This window comes from Chanodichthys erythropterus, chromosome 1, assembly GCF_024489055.1.
Source record: "Chanodichthys erythropterus isolate Z2021 chromosome 1, ASM2448905v1, whole genome shotgun sequence".
In the NCBI taxonomy this organism is placed as follows: domain Eukaryota; kingdom Metazoa; phylum Chordata; class Actinopteri; order Cypriniformes; family Xenocyprididae; genus Chanodichthys; species Chanodichthys erythropterus.
Window position 1 is genome coordinate 17,165,449 of NC_090221.1, and position 16,015 is coordinate 17,181,463.

General features: G+C 37.0%; 1 protein-coding gene across 1 annotated transcript; it reads right to left on the reverse strand.

The window, feature by feature from the left end:
• Positions 1-325: 325 nt before the first annotated feature.
• Positions 326-9,670, reverse strand: scyl1 (SCY1-like, kinase-like 1). Its single transcript, XM_067381343.1, has 18 exons — positions 9,526-9,670; positions 8,614-8,754; positions 8,156-8,278; positions 7,850-8,070; positions 6,401-6,491; positions 6,122-6,277; positions 5,367-5,525; positions 5,133-5,240; positions 4,892-5,005; positions 4,477-4,632; positions 4,177-4,365; positions 3,972-4,047; positions 3,671-3,865; positions 3,139-3,257; positions 2,925-3,005; positions 2,114-2,452; positions 1,890-1,968; positions 326-1,779 (listed from the first exon to the last, which is right to left on the reverse strand). Exons 1-18 carry the CDS (start codon positions 9,631-9,633, stop codon positions 1,655-1,657), a joined length of 2,580 nt encoding a protein of 859 aa, XP_067237444.1. The 5' UTR covers positions 9,634-9,670; the 3' UTR covers positions 326-1,654.
• Between the last annotated feature and the right edge of the window lie 6,345 nt (positions 9,671-16,015).

A 16,015-nucleotide genomic window follows, 5' to 3' on the forward strand; every position in this document is an offset into this window, starting at 1 on the left:
TGTTAAATATATCTAGTGGAACAAATTAAAGGGATAGTTCACCCAAAAACATTTACTCCTTAAGTTGTTCCAAACCAGTATGAATTTTTCTTCTGCTGAACACAAGAATGTCGGCAACCAAACAGTTGATGAGCCCCACTGACTTCCATAGTATGTGGGGAAAAAAATTCTATTCATGGTGTCCCCAGCTGTTTGGTTACTGACATTCTTGTGTTCAGCAGAAGAAAGAATACAGGTTTGGAAATGTAATATGACAGAATTTTCATTTTTGGGTGAACTGTTTCTTTATTTATTAATGACTAAAATCATATAAAAAAAATCTGGTGTCAATACAGTCCCTCATTTTCTTTGATTATCATACTATATTTCTTTTTCCTTTGGAAATTTTAATAATCAGTTATAATAACAAATCCCAGGGATCCCAGTTGTTCATCATTACTGCATAAGGATTTTTATAAATTTAAGATAGAAATGATTTATACAAAATTTAGCCAATTAAATATTGGTTGAAGCTAAGGACAACCAGTTTTTTTTCTAACCCTGGGAATTATTAATTAAAATTCCTTTATTTCCAGATTTTACATGGCTGTAGAAAATATGACTTGAACCAAATGTGTAATATAACCCTTTTCCCCCCAATTATTCACTGCAAAATATGAAGCTTGTTCCATTTCAAATCTGCACTGTCAGAGTGCCATCTCACCAGTAATGACAAATAACAAATTTTAAGGAGGTGCATTCATCTTCCATTATGTATTGTTGAAAAACAACATCAGTTCAGTTAGACCTTTATCATTTGCTGGACTAAATTCTTTGAAACATTGCAACAAGCTTGTGTACAGCACATCTCCAAAGACAGACTGTTCCTCTTTATTATTGTACATATGAAGCTGAATTTTACATGTGTGTGTATACAGTACATGAATTACCCCTTTTGAAAATATTGCACCAGATCTCACAGAATGTCTCATTAAATAAAAACAAAATCATCTGTTGATTAGTTTATTTTACAACATAAAAATACCGCCTACTAGGAACTAAAAAGAAGGCACAAAACAAAAATAACAGGAACATCCACCTCACCGTGTCGTGTCGTATGGCAAACAAAGAAAATAAAATGCCTTTCGTGAGCGGCAATGTATTCGTCCACTGAATTCTTTGTTTTGAAAATATTCATCTGTGTTTATACATGCGCTAGTAATGACATTGTCCCACCTCGGATCATGATTAAGTTAACAGCATGTTTGAGTTTCTCTGCATCATCCATTTTCAAAAGTCCTCAAAGTCCACATTCAGGGCAAAGCGGCCCATATTTAATGTATAATCAGTGTACATACATACAAAGATATCTAGGATTATATGGTTCAAATTTCCCTCGACTCCTAATACTTCTCAAAGCAGTGAGTTCATGCACACTTAGTAAACTATGATATTGTGTAATATAACAATCATAGTACTGTGAGGAGAGTAAAGGAATATCATAGTTTATGGTGTGGCAGCTGTTCCCAAGTCAGAATTTCAGTTCTTCCAAGTTGCCCAACATACACCTACATCTGTGAGGCTCGTCGTCCTCTCTGACATCACGGAATGTTTCTTTAAAATCTCGCAGTCCCTTCATCTTCAAATAGTCAATGATCTACTGCACCTCCAGTGCTTAGTCCAGTTTGCGTGCGCCCAGTTTAAGAGGACCCTTTGCTGCCTTGCGCTCTGCCCGTTTGGCCTCCAGCTCTTTCCGCCTTTCTTCTCGTTTCTTCTTTGCCAATTCTGCTTTACTTAAACCTAAGGGAGCAAGAGAAAGTGTGGTTATTTAGGCTTTAAAAACACATATGAATCGGAATTGAAAATGCGCTTCAATGTGTAACCTGGAGAGGAAAAAAAGAGTCTCTGACCCTGATCTCCATCCAGTGACTCCCAGTTTTCTTCTGTTCCCCAGTCTCCTGCACTGTCTGCGTCCCAGCCATCAGACTTCTGTTGACCAAAAACACACACAGTTTTTCAGTGACATGCCGGGATTAAACCGGGCTGGAACTATAATCCAGAATCAAGTTCCGCAACTTTTAGAAATTAACAATTAAAGAAAATATGACCTATATCTCCTCCACCAGAGCCTTACCATAGTACTTCGTTGTGACACACTGGAGAACAGATCTGATGTTGTTGATTTTCCTTCTGCTGCATCCCAGTTATATTCGCTGGCCAATCGTACCCCTTCTTGCGCAGAGCTTAAACTGGCACTCTTTGGAGCCCCAGTTGATTTTTTTCGAGGCGTTGGGGTGAAACTCTCAGCTAGACCCCCTTCATCATCCCAGTCATTACCCCAGCCTTCATCAGCAGGTGAACTTTGACCCTGACCATCTGTATCTTTCTCGTTAGACCAGCTGTCATCGGCATCCCAGCCAGAGCTCCAATCGGAACTCTGCTTCTTCACTGCCTCTGTGGACTTTCGACCCACCTATGGAAAGATAACAAGTGAATAACAGTTAATAAATCATTTTTAACATAATTTCTTTATTTGTGAAATGAAAATTTGAATAAATGCACATAAAATGTTATATTGTCCATTCAGGCACAAATAGACAAAGAAGATAATGGCATTCGGTGTTCATGTACATCTGTGCTGCTCAGATTGTTTAAAATCTCTTGAATGTTTAAACTTACAGGACCTAAAACACGTTCAAATTATAAACTTTCATTGTATGATGGTCAAACTTTGCAATTAATCAGAGAATCATGTGCGTTTTGAAATGTGATGTCTGCTCCGACTCTGTACAGATTAACGATCCCTATTCCAGGCATCCCATATCCTGCGATGTGACTATTGTGGATGCACACATCGCTATTTCGATGCTAAGACGAAATATCGTGCAGCCCTAATATATATAACCTGTCATGTTTTTCCATGTCAGTAAATAGAAATCACCTACATTGCTTTTCTTCTGTGTTGAGGACACTGCCGACCAATCAGAATGCAAATCGTCTGGATCTGTTTGTACTTTCTCAGGGTCCTGTGCTCACACAGATAAGGAATTATTCAAATTTCTCAGTATTCATGTGTATGCTAACTTTTCATAGTATAAAAGGTCAAGCACTAAAAAAACACTATAGAGACTTTGCATAATTTTAATAACCATCAGTCACCTCAAGGCTTCCCCAATCTTCATCATCCCACCGATCTCCTTCTGGCTCCACTGTTTCCTCATTTGATGTCTCTGACTGAATCTTACGTGCACTGGAAGTCTGCGTTCTCATTTCTGGGCCTAAAAAGAAAAGAGGAAGCTGATGAGATAACAACTCGGCACCTCTCATTTCAATGATTATTTCTGCTCAAACTTTTTTTAAAAAGGAATATTTGGCTAAGATTATGTTTAAGCTGTTTGGTAGATTAAAATCTAGGTTATTAAATAGGTTATTAAATGTTAATAAGCAAATCACACTTTAAAATCTATGCATAAAACAGTGCAAATAAGTTATTTTTGCATACATAAATATGCTAACCTTATTTTAAAATCTCAGAATGAAAAGGTTTTTTTGTAAATGTAAATGCAAAAGTTGTTTTGAATATGTACATTTGTTTAGTGGCAACTGGTTATATAATTTCCTATTCTAAGATGTACTTCCTTGACATCCTTGATGACCTATGCAACTGACAAATATGATCTTTGTTGCACACCTTTGTTTGCATTATTTGTGGATACAGGTGCAGCTGTAGGTAGAGAGGCAGTGCTGTTTTCAGTAGGCGGTGCTTCCGAACCAGCCGGAGCATTTCGGATGAGTTTGGAGGTGAGAGATGAGACACCTGTTACCGCCCATCCTGCCCATGTAGCAGCCGACCCTCCTATCTGTGCTGACGAAGTCACATCCTTTTCTGCAAATGAACCATTTAATTACATTAACATTACATCATTTGAAATCACTGGAATTTGCATTTTAGTGAACAATCCCTTTAACATACGGGACAAAACATGCTATACCTATTTCAGTTAGTTTAGAAGGGTCTTCAGAAACTGTCTCCAGCTTACTAAGGAAACTTTTTATGGCTTTGAATGCCTACAGGACAAAAAAAACTTTGTGAATTGTAATTTTCAAAAATGGCGGATTATACACCCAAACCACAGAATATATAAATAGATACTGTGTCATTGTGTACCTCAACTCCTGCCGTGCATTTTTCTTTACCTGATCTCTGACGTTTTTGTCTGGATCCACAGTCAGTGTGCACAGTGTGGGCAGGATACGATTGGCGCTTTCAGCCACACTATAGTACTGATGGGTGGCAGCGAATCCCAGCACGCCTGCTGCACGCGAGGCAGGAAACGGGTCTTTAGTTGCCCGTGAGAATGCAGAGATTAATACACGCTGGCGCATCTGAGGAAAAAAAAACAAAAAAAACAAATGGAAAAATAACACAAGATTGTCATTTAGAGAGAAAAATATGCCTAAATAATTAGACGAATATGGGTTGTTAGTTGAAGTTACCCCAGCATTGAGGTAGGGGGCAATTTTGCCCAGGCAAACAGTGGTGTTGCAGCGGATGGGGCCCTGATCGTCCCGGGCCTGCAGTCGTGCAAAGTGACGCATCAACTCTTGATTTAAATTGGTCTCATTCAGTTTAGGGGCCAACAGAAGCATGGACTACAGGAACAAGAGAAATTAAAAGAAAAGAAATTTAGAAACATATTAAAGTCTAATAAGCATGGCACTGGTAACACCAAGGACATGGGTTCAATTCCCAGGGAAAGTATGAACTGAAGAGCTTCAATGAAAAGTAATTTGCTTTGGATAAATCCATTGGAATGCATTTAAATGCATAAATGTAAAAGTATTCTACTATCAGTTACATTGACTGACGAGTGTCAAAACACTGGAGAGAAGAGAATACAAATACAAATACCTTTACAGTCTGCTCTCGGATGGCAGGGTTTGTGTCTGTGAAACCATGAACCACGTGTGGAAAAATCTGGGAGTTAACTGCTGCTTCATTCAAATACTGAATAAATTGCTCCATCTGACAAAAAAGAAAAAAAGAATTCATTTAGAATTGACAAAGTGTGTATGAGAGAGTTGGGATTATACTTTTGTATGACTAAACTGTAATGTAGAAAAACTATATAAAGCAATGAAGTCATGTATACCTGCTGTAGCAATCGTATCCTCATGGCACGGTCAGTAGAAGAGAACATCTTCACTATGACTGGGATGATTTTCTGCTGGTACTCCTCAGCTGACAAAAACTTCCCTACCTAGCACAAACAAAATAACAAAATGGTATTAAAGGAACTTGCTGCTTATCGGTTAGGATGCTAACCTAACTGAACATAATGTACAACATGGGTAAGAGTCAAAGTAACACCAAAAAAACCTATCACCTTAAATAGCGGTGTAAGAACGACAGCGCCAGCATTGCCAAACTCGAAGGCTGTAAGGAGCTGAGGCAGCACTTTATGTTTACAGAAATCTTCAGGGAAAGAATCAAGATTCTCACTCAGGTCCTGGAAAAACTGCTGCTTCTCTGCAGGTTCTTTAATCTACATGAACACAAACAAACAAGCATTTAAGTCACTTAATCTGACCATGAAAATACATAAAACAATGCAAAGCAAAACACAATGCATAATTTGCAAGAAAACTTGTAACATGCACTAAGAGAATATCTGAATTATACCTTCAACAAGAATGCATTAATTTGATCAAACTTGTCATTTACATTTACATTTACAATGTATGTAATGCTGTTCTTTTGAACTTTCTATCCATCAAAGAATCCTAAAAAAATCACTTTCCACAAAAATAAGCAGTACAACTATTTTCAACATTGATAAGAAGAAATGCTTCTTCACCACTAAATAAGCTATATGATTTCTGAAGGATCATGTGACACTGAAGACTGGAGTAAATAGCTGCTGAAAATTCAGCTTTGCATTACATAAACAAATTACATCTTAAAATATAATAAAATAGAAAATATAATTTTAACTGTGATATTTCACAATATTACTGTATTTTCAGCTTTGGTGAGCATAAGAGACTTCTTTTTAAAAAAACATAAAACTTTTGAATGACAGAGTAATACAATACAATACAGGCTCACAGAATAAGATGAATACACAACAGTTTTAAATACCTGTATCTCTTCCAGAAACAGACAGCTGTCCACAAAGCTGTTGTTCATAAAGCCTCCAGGAGATCTACAGTTTAGTAGGAACCGAGCAGGGTTGGGACGAATCTTTGGGTTTGCTCCCACTAACTCACAGTAATGCGGCACTAACTGCTTTGGAATCTGTGAGAAATAAACATGGTGGTTTAGAAGACTAGATAAATAGCTTTAAATCTGTTTGTCATTCTAAAAACTACTAAACAAAGCCATTATTGCAGTTAACACTAATCAAAAATGATCTGGTACCTTGCCCAGAGATCGTAACGAGGAGGCACGTGGTAAAGTTCCATTAAATACTTCCCAAATGAGACAACCAAGACGCCACACATCCCCTGTCCTGAGATCATAAAGACATACACAACAATGAGCTATGGCTGATTACATATGCATTTTACTGAATATTTTAGGTCCAGTGGCAGAGCCAGGGTATTTCCTAGGGGTGGCAACCAGTCTAGGGTGGCACAGAAATCTTTATTATTCAAACAGAAAAAAATGAGTTAGACTATAAAGTTCTGGACTGTTTTAGTGCCTACAACACAACTGAATACAAGTATTTGTACTTGTAGCCATCGAATAGATCAAATAATACAGAGTGAATCTGACTTTTTTTCTTAAACCTGAACTGTAAATCAGTTTCAAAAATCCCCAGCACATAAAACAAATGCCATAATGTAAAATCAGTAATTTTATATACACAATTAAATGTGATCCATTTCCATTTGTACTCTGCCAACTTGTGCAAAATGGCACCTGTTTTCAAGTACAAGGGAACAGGTATTTATTTGTGCATTAAATTATAGAAAATTTTTTTATTTGTGCCACATAGCACATACATTTGAGGGCAACGTTCATAAATGTGATGCATATATATAACAAATACATTCATTATTTTAAGTTTTGACGCCGTTTTAATCATCTCCACATTTAATCATGCTGTATTTACCCAACTGTTCAGCAACTTCATATATCTGCTGTTCTTGTTTGATTTGCGCCTGGCACTAAGGCAAAGTTTGGGTGTGTACCTAAAAAGTCTCCTGTGTGTTGTGGTCTTAAATAGGCGGTTCTACATCTAAAACTCAATTCTGGTCAAGATTTTTTTAAAAGAGACAGCAATTTTGATCAGGGTGGCCAAGCTTCGTTCAAAGGGGGCCACAGCCCCCAACCTCCAAACCAGCCCTGTTTAGGGCTTGAGTGATAGTCAACCAAAGTTGACTTTTCACATGGTTGCCATCTTTTGCAAAGATGCAAAAACCAAAGATGTACAGCTCTTATCTCTTTGAAAGGGGAAACATCAAATTCTCCAAATTTCATATTTGAAATCAATGAAATCTAACAATAACTGTCTCATAAATTTAGTTTCTAAACACTCAAATCATGACAAAAAAAAACATTTCAGGCTGGACCAGCCAATGCAGTCAATAAACTCATGTCTCAAAACACTTGTCTGTTAGCAACCACAGCTTCTAAAGGCAACAGCAATTGTACCAATTGTAGACTGGCTCTTTTATTTAGAAGGCGGGACTTATTTACCCATATTGTGCGTTGCACTTTCTCCCATTCATAAAAGTATGAGTGCACCGTCTTTGAATATCTAAAGTCTTCATTCATAAAATGCAAATAGCCTAGATGGAATAGTTGGGCTGAAAACAATTAAAGAGAATTAGAAAACAAAAATGTTCTGCCTGTACAAGTTACCATTTTTCTCCGCCACTGCCGGGGCTCTCTGGGGGATCATATCTCTCCAGGTCAGGGTTGATTACTTTAGGTGGGGGTAAGGTGATGGAGTCTCCCTGGTCTGAGCTCACATGATCCAACCCTCCAAGCTTCCATTCACCAGCACGGTCCACAAAGATGGCCCACATGCCCAAGTTATTATGATTTAGATGGCAGTCGTTCACCAAGAAGCTCAGCGCTTTCTGATAGGAAAGTAGTGACAGCAAACCGTATAACTAAACTAATAAATGAATATTTTTTAATCCATGTCTTCACTTCTCAACTTACCACAATTTGATGAAGGCCCCATGACACCTCTAAATCACTCGCACCTCCCTTCTCCGCCTGGACCTTCAGGTGTGCAGCCAGAGGGGTCACTGGCTCGGTGACAATATACAAGCTTTTCTCGGTCTGATGTCCCAACACAGGAAAAGAAAGTTTTAATAAAAATTCCTTTTTAATAATTACAATTAGGATGAATCTAGAACGTAAAACATTTGTGTAAAATATCCAACTAACATAAACTGACTAAAATGATTATAAATATTTTATTCAGGGATTATTTCTTACAATAAGAGTCTATTATTGACAAGGGGTCACATTCACAAAGAGCTCACCTCAACCTGAATAATCAAGATGAAATGAGGGCACAAGAAAAGATGAGGCATTGTTTGAAGAGAACAACCTACTTATGATTCACCATCACACTTATAAACAACTTCATTTCATCCATATGAAGTCCTTACCTCCAATCCATCTACGTAGGACAAGATGTTGGGATGTCTGAGAGTTTTTGTGCGTTTGAAAGCAGCTTTAGCAAGCTGTGTCTGCTCCTCTGTTCCCTGTGAAACCTCGTACACAAAGACTGACACCGGCTCACCAGTGGTCTGGAGTAAAGAGGGGGAAAAAGTTAGGTTAAGTTACAACTCATCTGTATAAGGCAAAGAAGAACAGTGCAATTTAAGGAAATTTGCAAAACCAGAATGTCCTGACTTACTAGATTTCAAATAAACCAAGCCACATCAACATTTTATGCTGATGATTGATCTGATTCTGATGTTTATCAGAAGATGATCAACATTTATTAATGCATCAGTAATCTTAGTAAATAACAACCTAAAACGTTTATTGATATAATATGCCAGTATTTCTGGTAAATGTTGATCAGATTAAGTTATTAATATGGGCTGTCAGGACACGTGTACAGTAAACACTAACACTGCAGCTTTTCACTGCTATCATACATAATTATAAGAGTGTGCTGGGAGTGTATTTATTGATACAAAAAAAGACTGTGTCATATAAATCAATGTAAATCATTGTGCTTAGTACCACAATAATATTTCAGTTATTTAACGTGACTGCAGTTTTTTGTTGACGTGGCCACAGCAATGTTACGGATGTTAAAGGATGACAAAAGAAATTTTGCTGTAATAGGCTTATTATCTAACCAATACGACCCAGACGATTCTGAGCCCTGAATATGAAAACATACAACCTTACAAAGAAATTATATGTGTTTTGAGTTGCTACTTCGCCTTTGCTGTTTTACTCGCTGATGCGCAATGCTAAGTGGGATGCAGCTAAACTTTAGACCGAGGCTTCAGCGGCCTGCTGGGACACTATTTGCTTTATATTATTATGTCAAGTAATTTTACCTTGCGTTTTCCCCGACTGAGGGTCCATATGCCTGACTTTTCTTGGTTTTCTGGTAAAATTTCATAGTTGAAGTCTTTGATAGGATCCCGTGCGAAAAAGGACCACATCCTTCCCCGTCAGTCGAGCCCACGGTGTTGCTGTAGGACGCAGAGCGAAACAATAGAGGGCGCAACTGTTCCGACATCCGAGAATCCTCCAAGCAAAGGTCACGTGACCCTAAATCCTCACGAGGGCCTTTTTGTGCGCTATCATGCCAAAGAGCTTAGAGAACCCATGAGGCGAAACTCTGATGCTTTCTGGGTAAAAGACACTAGATGGCGCTCAGGTAGCGCGGCCGCCATTATAGGGTGAAAATACTAACTCGACCATGAATCCTTCACATCTTACGCAACTAAAATCGGCGAATTTCACAGCCAAATCATAAACGCAATAGAAAATTTCTCAAATTCAGTAAATTTTATGACACCTACAGTAAATGTTGTATTGTCTTAACCTATGTTTTATGTGATTAGTTGTGGAATCCAGCCATTAACATATGAGGTAACGTAGTTAGCTACTTTATTGAGTATTTCCATTTTATGCAACTTTACATATTTACTATTAATAGTACATTAATAATGAATAAAGTTAAGATCATCATGTTTGTAGTGTGACCCAGGGAAATTAAAACGTATAGGCAGACCTAGTGGAGTAATATAGTAAATTACCACTAGGTCTGAAATACGTTTTAATCCACTGGATCACGTTACAAACATAATGATATTATGATACACAGTGTTATCCCATAATTGCCACTTTTGGACACAGACAGTGGCTGTGTTTTTTTGTTTACATTTAACGGACATTAATATAAGACAACGCTGCAAAAACAGTTTACTAAGCTGTTGTATTCTGTTATATAGCTATTTATTGTCTAACATTCCAATTTTTCTGATGCATGTCCTTAATTTAATTTCATATGTTGGTATTAATTCAGTGTTTATAATGCTAATACTTGAACTTCAAAGAATTTTAACATAAAAAAGGACTTGGTGTCTAGGGAGCTTTTGTGAAAAAGTGGAAGACAAACACAAAGTCTGTAAAATAAACCGTTAAAAGGATTTGATGATCACTAGTATTTTATTCTGTGTTGTCACCATTCAGGTTTAGCTTTAATGTACTTTTTTTTTTTTTAACAAAGCAGCTGAAATTGCCATAGAATCTAGTGAACTGCCAAGTCGCTTTCACCCCAAAATGGCGGAAACGAAGGGCCGCTGCTGGGCGCCGGTGTTTCAATGGAACCTTCTATTGAGTGTCGCTTCTTGTCGATGTATAATCTTTGATCATGCGGAGTTCTTCGGAACCGCATAGCATCAGGGTTCCTACACATTTTACATTATACATTTCAAAATTCAATACTTTTCCAGACTCAAATTTCCAATCCTCACTGTAGATTTTTCAGACCATATATTTAACATTAAATTATTAATTAAAGTTTTTGTTACATTACTTCTCTGGCAATTTTAAAGGTTTTTATTAAATATTATTTCAGTTACAGAAAAATAATGATAATGCAAAAAATAAGGAGATTAGGCCTATGTGTTATTTTAATTAGGTTTGTTAAAAGTATGATTGAATGATGTTAGTTCATTTGCGCAACCATGTATTTGCTATAACAATGAAAATATTTAAAAAACAGATATAAACAAGTGATGCAATCCTTTAAATCTTAATTCTTGAGTGTAGCAGAATACAATGGATGTAAAATTATTATCATGTCACATGTGACACATTTTATTTAACGTGACAGACAAAAACATAACACCAGTGACAATGAATACACAAGACCAAAGATCCTTATTTTTCAACAATAATTAAGTAGATGAGACTAAATTGTTACATTTGGTATACAATCAAAGACTTATCATTGACACTTAGTGAAGGCAGTCAGTAAAAGATCAAACATTTAAAAAATGTCTGTAAAATATGCTGTCTGTAAAGTCGCTGCTTCTCAGCTGCACTCAATTTAGCCATACTTGCCCCAAGGACGATTAACAATGAGAAAAGTTAGAATCATATAATCTTAGTACTATTTTATGCAAAAGAACTAAATTAATAGCTTTGAATAAAGTTTATCTATAAATGAGAGTCACTGGTGTTACCCATAATAAGGTGACACCAGTGACAGTAACACCAGTGACAATTTTTATGAAAAAAGCATTTTACAAAATGGCTGCTGCAAGGTATCAAACCACATGTGGTCAGTCATGGTATAATTAAGTAGTTTAATGCATTTGTATTTTTTTATTTATTTATTTTTTTTTTTTTAAATTCCCTAACAATAAATTAGGTCATACTAGTGAGTTCAACTAAAAACCTTTTCTGATAACTGAAAAGAGACAGTGGACTTTCCATGGGCCTTTCTTCAAAGATCTTCAAGAAATACGAAAAGGGAAGTAAAGTGATGTCATCAGTGTGATTTTTATTTCAAAATAAGAGATTTTTGTTAAATGGTAACACCAGTGACAACCACAGGGGACCACTACTTTTTTATTATATATATTTTATTCATTTTCGTAATGTCATTTACATCATATATTTGATAGTCATGTATACATTATTGGATTTTAAATGATAGAAAAATCTGTTTGAGCTCAAAATAAAGCACTTTCCCTCTGTACATGACTGTGGGGACGAGTACTTCTGGTGCTTGGAATTCTATATAATTAAAAATACATATATTGCCACATTGATGGCTCAAGAAGGTGTAATTGTTCAAATAAGAGTTTCATTTTAAAATATAAAGAAATTGTAATCCTAGTGTTTTTCAAGTGTAATATTTCTGTAAAGACTAGGAACAGAAAAGTGGACGTTTCTGTAGAACGACCCATAAACAATTATGCGGCAATCGCTACATTTTTGCCATGAATTCACTCTGCTTGCATGATATATTTAGAAATTCTTGATTTTATATTTTAGAAAACTGAATGGGGGAAATAATCTGGAAAGACAAATATTTTACACTTTACATTTTTTTTCCCATACTTTTCCAGATCTGTAAATTAAAATCAAATTCCATACTTTTCCAATCTGCATAATAACCCTGTAGAATACTGCTCTTACCATTTCTGCCATATAAAGATGATAGTATACGGTTACAAATTCAGCAAGTTTATTTTGTGCATGCATCCTTGGTGACGTTATCTTGTTCTAGTTATTATTAAATGCTAATGTTGCCATGGATTCCCATTAGTTTACAATAATGCAGGGGAGACCTGGGATTTATGGTACAGCTGTTATTTGAGCAGAGTCTAATTCTAACTAAAGCATTTTCTTTAGCAATTATTTGTCATTTCCTCTTAAATTAGAATATTGTTGAATTATTGTTAATTATGTCCTACAAACCATGCTGGAATACATTCAAACAAGATACGTTTATTTACTATACAATCAAGTACAAATGTTCTCATGTGAACAAAATCCGTCCATTTTAAATGTCAGGTTGGACCAAGCTGTCACAGGTCAAATGTACATTGTACAATGTTTGGTTTGATACGGTTATACATTACAATTATAGAGAGGGAAAAAAACAACCTTACTTATGTTTAGCTGGCAGACAATTAAGGGTAAAGAAAATGTGGCATGCATGACATCATAAAAATACACACTGAAGTCATCCCATGTATTTAAAATCTTTACTCAAGCCAGACACAGATGTAGGATCAGTTGAGACTTCAGCAATGTGATATCAATGAAGAGGAACATTTAATCAGTTCAAAATGATACATTTGAGCAATTACCCATATAATCCTTGGTCACCCACGGTTAGAAGAAAAAAAAAAAAAAAAAAAAATTCAGGCTGTAAAGAGGTACATTCACATAGCATTCTAGTAGATGTCAACATTGTATTCCAATATTTCAGAAATACCATATTGCAACAATGCATAGAGTTGTCTGCAGTATAAATTAAACATTAGGGAGCACTGAATGGAGAACAGAGCTTACTTAACGTAAAAATCAAAGGTGACAAATCATGGTCATTATCAAGTTTATTTTACAAGCATTAAGTTTTTGTTTTTTGACTTCGTAGCAAAAAAAAAAAAAAAAAAAAAAAAAAAAAAAAACCAAACTAAAACTGTGCACATTATGTACACCAAAAAGTATAGTTTGAGCAGAGGTTAGAAAGCAAAGACGCCGCAGGGAATTGAACCCCGTCCTGAGAATCAGGAGTGCCTCCACCGGAGTCTTTTGCTTTTTTTCTTATGAGGTTAAAAAAGCAAAACCTGAAGGAACAGTCCTAAGATTGTTCCCTCAGGAAAAGAAAAACCTCAAACCTGCTGCTCTACAATACTCTTCTACGTCTTGAATGGATCTTCTTCTTTAGCCTGAAACTACACAAAAGACTGCAGGTTTCCCCCCCAATCCCTGGATAAAATCTTCAAAACATCCAAACTGCCATCGATACTACTGTAATCATTTTGTCCTCAATACAATGTCAAATTTTAATATGCTTCTACTTGGAAGATCAAATCTCTGACCAGTGAGGTCTTGAACAAGGCTGCACTTGCATTCAGGTGTGACTCATTCCTATTTAAAAGCTGAAACAAAAAGAGAAGAGTTTAGAGCCCCCCCACCCTAGCCCACCCAAAGTGTCATAACCAATGTAATACAAATGTCATTTACCACCAAACAATGATCCAGGTCTCGAAATCCCACCAACATGGCCAGAACAAATCGCTGCCTTTGTAAATCATCATTCCTGTAACTAGACAGATTCTCGGTTTTCCGTTTCCCCCCCAGACTCCCCGAACCATTTTCGTAATCTTTTAAAAGGCAAAAGTGCACGTATAAACTTATCTCCAGCCAGCGACGCTTTACACCCAATTCTTCAGAGTAAAGTTTTAGCAAGTCTACAGCTGCAATGAAAGAGCAAAAAAGGTTTACAAGCCCACACCCCCCCTCCCTCCCTATCCCAAAGCAATTTAAAACAATTTATAAACCAATGCAAAATCTGGTTACTCAATTGCTTTGACCAAAGCACATCCATCCACTCCCACGTTACGGCTCAGTCTCAATTTTAGTAGAATCACAACAGCATACCTGAAAAGAGAGAAAGTGTTGCCCCACCCCTCCCCAAAGCTACCAAATTCCAAACACTGACATTGGAGTTGATTGAAATTTTAGTGCAAGTGTTAAGTGCATGCATATTTAAAAAAAAAAGGTGAATGCTTGTTCTACCCATACACAGGATTAAGATCAACTACATGTACTTAACTCAGCAGATAGCAGCAGAGGGATGCGCAATTAGCAGCAAATTATGACGAAAATGAGGCTGATCAGAGCGACTGGATGTCCCAGTGTTTCATCAGGCGGTTAGGGCTCTCCCAGACGACAAGACAAATTTTGCTCCCTAAGTGAAATTGACCTAAGAAAATGAAGAATTGGAGGGGGGAAAAAAAACAGGAAAGACGCGCAGACACACTGAAGGACTTCGGCGAAGGGCTTCCGAGGTTTGGACAAAGCTCTCAAGCGCACAGAAGGGGGATTCGGATCGCCATTCACTCAAGTGAAGACATTCACCGGTGCAACTGCTCACAGACAGCCTTGCATTCAGATGCAGTCGAGAAGGCAGGGGGACAAACAGGTAATCTGAAACAAAGAGCTTCTACACACAAACACTTCCACCACACCGATTGCAATACTAACTGTATAACTCAACTAAAGGAGTTAAGAGATGCAAGAGAAACTTAAAAAGTGCATGAAGCATAAAAAAAAAAAAAAAAAGGAGTGTAGCTTCTGAAGCATTGGTGATTAATGTTACTGAAGTTTACAAAAAGTTGTTGCATGAGGTTTCTACAGTCAAGTTTAATGATTCAGACACCTGGTAACTACAGACTCCACAGGGTGACATCATGTAACTTTCACCACACAGCTGGCTGATGCGATTTCTGCAGAAGAGAGAGAAAAGTGCATAGCCCTCCCCACCCCAAAAACAGCTTTTTCAGGTAATGTACAGGCAATACCAAATAAAGCTGCACAGTTGCGCAGCTACTTCCAGCCACTCTAAATTTGGAGTCTGGAGCACAGTTGTGCAACAGTTGAAAAGACGTCTATTGCTATACATTTGTAAAGCAACTTTCACCCTGCACAGTTGCGCAGAGTAGTGGCTAGGTAATTTAAAATTTTGAAAGTAAAGTCTTAAATCTATTGTAGCACAACGAACTGTCCTGCCTGCCGAAGCGTTCAGTGGAACCGGGCGATTTCAGGGAATAACTTCTTCTGATAGGTGGCATTCTTCACAAGGATTTGTAAGATTCTGCAAGACCAAAAATGGCAAAAACAAAGACCCCTACGCCCACCCTCACAAAACAGCCCAATGTCGAAATAAAGACATCAAATCTGCAAGTTTCAGATATCAAAAGTGTAGGCTTAAAGCCAAAGAGACTACAATTTAATGCATAAAAGCATATCTTCTCAAGTTAGATTCGTAAATTTTGCCTTTCCTCCTTC

Excerpts from the sequence above, each read along its gene's own strand:
- scyl1 (XM_067381343.1), bottom strand. The coding sequence starts at position 9,633 with ATGTGGTCCTTTTTCGCACGGGATCCTATCAAAGACTTCAACTATGAA. Across the intron at positions 3,866-3,971 it reads TTCTAAACTAACTGAAATAG|AAAAGGATGTGACTTCGTCA; the intron begins GTATAGCATGTT and ends GTTCATTTGCAG. Across the intron at positions 3,006-3,138 it reads AAGATTGGGGAAGCCTTGAG|GACCCTGAGAAAGTACAAAC; the intron begins GTGACTGATGGT and ends GTGTGAGCACAG.